Genomic DNA, 977 nt, shown 5'->3' with positions numbered 1-977 from the left:
CGAGCCGACCCCCATCCACCCGGCCTTCTCCCACCACCTCGCCGCCACCTACGGCACCGGCGCTTACGCCGGGCCCCTCTACTCCTTTCCCCGCGCCGTCGGCGACTACACGCACGCACTGATCCGCCAGGACCCCCTGGGTAAGCCGCGGCACCCCCTTCCCGCCCGGTCCCTATCCCGTCCCGTCCCGTCTCATCCCGTCCCGTGCCGCCGTCGGGGAAGCGGCGGAGCTTAGCCCCGGCCCCCTCGGCCCCCGCCCGCTTTACAGTAAATTCAGGGCAGCTCCGCGTTGGGAGCGAGACCGCAGTGCGCGGCCGCGGTGACTCAGATTTGTTTTCCTTCAACCGAGCGCCTCTCAGAGTGTCCTTAGTAATGTCGCGTGTGGTTTTGGTGGGGAGTTTTAATTGTGCCGAGAGATCGCGCGGCAGATCGCGGCCTTTTCCTGCCGATGGGTCCCAATGCCGCCCGCACCGGCCCCGCTCCCGACGCCGCGGCTAGCGGGTGGGAGTCGGGGGGGCCGTTCCGTCCCGGTGCGGGGCCCGCGCTGCCCTCAGTGATTGCAAAACGCGCCCTGAGTCACCGCACCGCAGCAGCGAAGGAGCCTGACCCTTTCCGTTCATACAGGAAACCTTGAGCTCTCGATAGGAGTAAATCTGGTTTCAGAAGCTGTTAAGTGTTTTCCTGGCCGCCCGGAGCAGGCTCTTCCCCGGGAGTCGTGCACGGCGCTGATTACTTTATCGACATCCTCAATACAGACAAATTCAGGAAACACTCGGCTTCTGATAGCCGGGATCCGTTTTTCTGATATTGTTCATTTCCTCTGTGTGGGATGTGCCTTTATGACAGCTAAAATAACCAGTTGCTTCCTATTTTTTGAGGCTGTTTTGCACCAGAATTACTAAAGCCTGACGCAAGCAAAAATCTTGAAAAACAATGCAGCGAATTTCAAAGGCTGCGGGCGGCGGACGGGGGGACAG

General features: G+C 61.1%; 1 protein-coding gene across 1 annotated transcript in view; it reads left to right on the top strand.

Moving 5' to 3' along the window:
* HHEX (hematopoietically expressed homeobox) overlaps nt 1-977 on the top strand; it is a 6,234-nt gene that overhangs the window by 477 nt on the left and 4,780 nt on the right. The window contains exon 3 of the mRNA XM_019617958.2: nt 5-140. Coding sequence (XP_019473503.2) covers nt 5-140 — 136 coding nt within the window. The remainder of the gene's footprint in view (nt 1-4; nt 141-977) is intronic.

This window comes from Meleagris gallopavo, chromosome 8, assembly GCF_000146605.3.
Source record: "Meleagris gallopavo isolate NT-WF06-2002-E0010 breed Aviagen turkey brand Nicholas breeding stock chromosome 8, Turkey_5.1, whole genome shotgun sequence".
In the NCBI taxonomy this organism is placed as follows: Eukaryota; Metazoa; Chordata; class Aves; order Galliformes; family Phasianidae; genus Meleagris; species Meleagris gallopavo.
Note: the sequence above shows the minus strand (reverse complement) of the source record. Positions and strands in the feature narration are given on the sequence as shown.